Raw genomic sequence first — 1,995 nt, 5'->3', positions numbered from 1 at the left:
GGGGCAGTGTTGGGGTCCCGTGGGGCCGTGTTGGGGTCTGGAGGGGCATAGGGGTCCCATGGGGCAGTGTTGGGGTCTGGTGGAGCATGGGGGTCCCATGGGGCAGCGTTGGGGTCCCATGGGGCAATGTTGGGGTCCGGGGGGGTGGCGTTGGGGTCCAGTCCGACATGGGGGTCCCATGGGGCAGCGTTGGGGTCCAGTCTGACATGGGTGTCCCATGGGGTGGCATTGGGGTCCCATGGGGCAGTGTTGGGGTCCAGGGGGGCAGTGTTGGGGTCCCATAGGGTGGCTTTGGGGTCCCATGGGTCAGTGTTGGGGTCCCATGGGGCAGTATTGGGGTCTGGTGGGACATGGGGGTCCCATGGATCAGTTTTGGGGTCCAGTGGGGTGGCGTTGGGGTCCAGTCAGACATGGGGGTCCCATGGGGCAGCGTTGGGGTCCCATGGGTCAGACATGGGGGTCCCATGGGGCGGTGTTGGGGTCCAGTCCGACATGGGGGTCCCATGGGGGAGTGTTGGGGTTCAATCCGACATGGGTGTCCCATGGGGTGGCATTGGGGTCCCATGGGGCAGCGTTGGGGTCCGGGGGGGCAGTGTTGGGGTCCAGTCCGACATGGGGGTCCCATGGGGCGGCGTTGGGGTCCAGTCCGACATGGGGGTCCCATGGGGCAGTGTTGGGGTCCAGTCCGACATGGGGGTCCCATGGGGCAGTGTTGGGGTCCCATGGGGCAGTGTTGGGGTCCCATGGGGCAGCATTGGGGTCCAGTCCGACATGGGGGTCCCATGGGGGAGTGTTGGGGTCCAATGGGGCATGGGGGTCCCATGGGGGAGTGTTGGGGTTCAGTCCGACATGGGTGTCCCATGGGGTGGCATTGGGGTCCCATGGGGCAGCGTTGGGGTCCAGTGGGGCAGCGTTGGGGTCCGGTGGGGCAGTGTTGGGATCTGGTGGGGTGGCATTGGGGTCCAGTCCGACATGGGGGTCCCATGGGGCAGCGTTGGGGTCCAGTGGGGCAGTGTTGGGGTCCGGTGGGGCAGTGTTGGGGTCCAGTTAGACATGGGGGTCCCATGGGGCAGTGTTGGGGTCCAATGGGGCATGGGTGTCCCATGGGGGAGTGTTGGGGTCCAGTCCGACATGGGGGTCCCATGGGGCGGCGTTGGGGTCCCATGGGGCAGCACTGGGGTCCAGTCCGACATGGGTGTCCCATGGGGTGGCATTGGGGTCCCATGGGGCAGTGTTGGGGTCCCATGGGGCGGCGTTGGGGTCCAGTCCGACATGGGGGTCCCATGGGGCAGCGTTGGGGTCCAGTGGGGCAGCGTTGGGGTCCGGTGGGGCAGTGTTGAGATCTGGTGGGGTGGCATTGGGGTCCAGTCCGACATGGGGGTCCCATGGGGCGGTGTTGGGGTCCCATGGGTCAGACATGGGGGTCCCATGGGGCGGTGTTGGGGTCCCATGGGGCAGTGTTGGGGTCCAGTCCGACATGGGGGTCCCATGGGGCGGCGTTGGGGTCCCATGGGGCGGCGTTGGGGTGCGGGGGGGTCCCAGTTTGCGCGGTGACGGGGCGGCGTTGCTTTGTGCCGGGGGCAGAACGTGAAGCAGCAGGGACCAATCCTGACCAAGCACGGCAAGAACCCGGTGATGGAGCTGAACGAGAAGCGGCGCGGGCTCAAGTACGAGCTCATCTCCGAGACGGGCGGCAGCCACGACAAGCGCTTCGTCATGGAGGTGGGGGCCCCGCCGACCCACGGCTTGGGGGGCAGAACTCCTACCACCCAGGGACCCCCAGCCCCATGGCTTTGGGGGGAGCTCCTCTGACCCAGATACCCCAGCCCCACGGCTTTGGGGAGGAGAACTCCTCCAGCCCAGATCCCCAGCCCCCCATGGACTTGGGGGGATCTTCCCCAACTCCAAAGGCTTTGGGAGGAGTTCCTCCAACCCAGCCCCACAGCTCTGGGGGGCAGAACTCCTCTGACCCAGAGACCCCCAGCCCCACGGCTC

At 67.3% G+C, this 1,995-nt stretch overlaps 1 protein-coding gene across 1 annotated transcript in view; it reads left to right on the top strand.

Annotated features, from left to right (window-relative positions):
• The window catches only part of LOC110391866 (interleukin enhancer-binding factor 3-like), a gene marked incomplete at its 3' end in the record, with an annotated part of 19,055 nt that extends 17,333 nt beyond the window's left edge, over window positions 1-1,722 (top strand). Inside the window, 1 exon segment of the mRNA XM_021383814.1 lies at window positions 1,585-1,722. Within this exon segment, the coding sequence (XP_021239489.1) occupies window positions 1,585-1,722 (138 nt within the window).
• Window positions 1,723-1,995: the final 273 nt, after the last annotated feature.

The sequence above is a fragment of the Numida meleagris genome, unplaced genomic scaffold (assembly GCF_002078875.1).
Source record: "Numida meleagris isolate 19003 breed g44 Domestic line unplaced genomic scaffold, NumMel1.0 unplaced_Scaffold570, whole genome shotgun sequence".
Lineage (NCBI taxonomy): Eukaryota > Metazoa > Chordata > Aves > Galliformes > Numididae > Numida > Numida meleagris.
The sequence above is the reverse complement of the archived record's forward strand: the minus strand, read 5'-3'. Positions and strand labels throughout refer to the sequence as shown.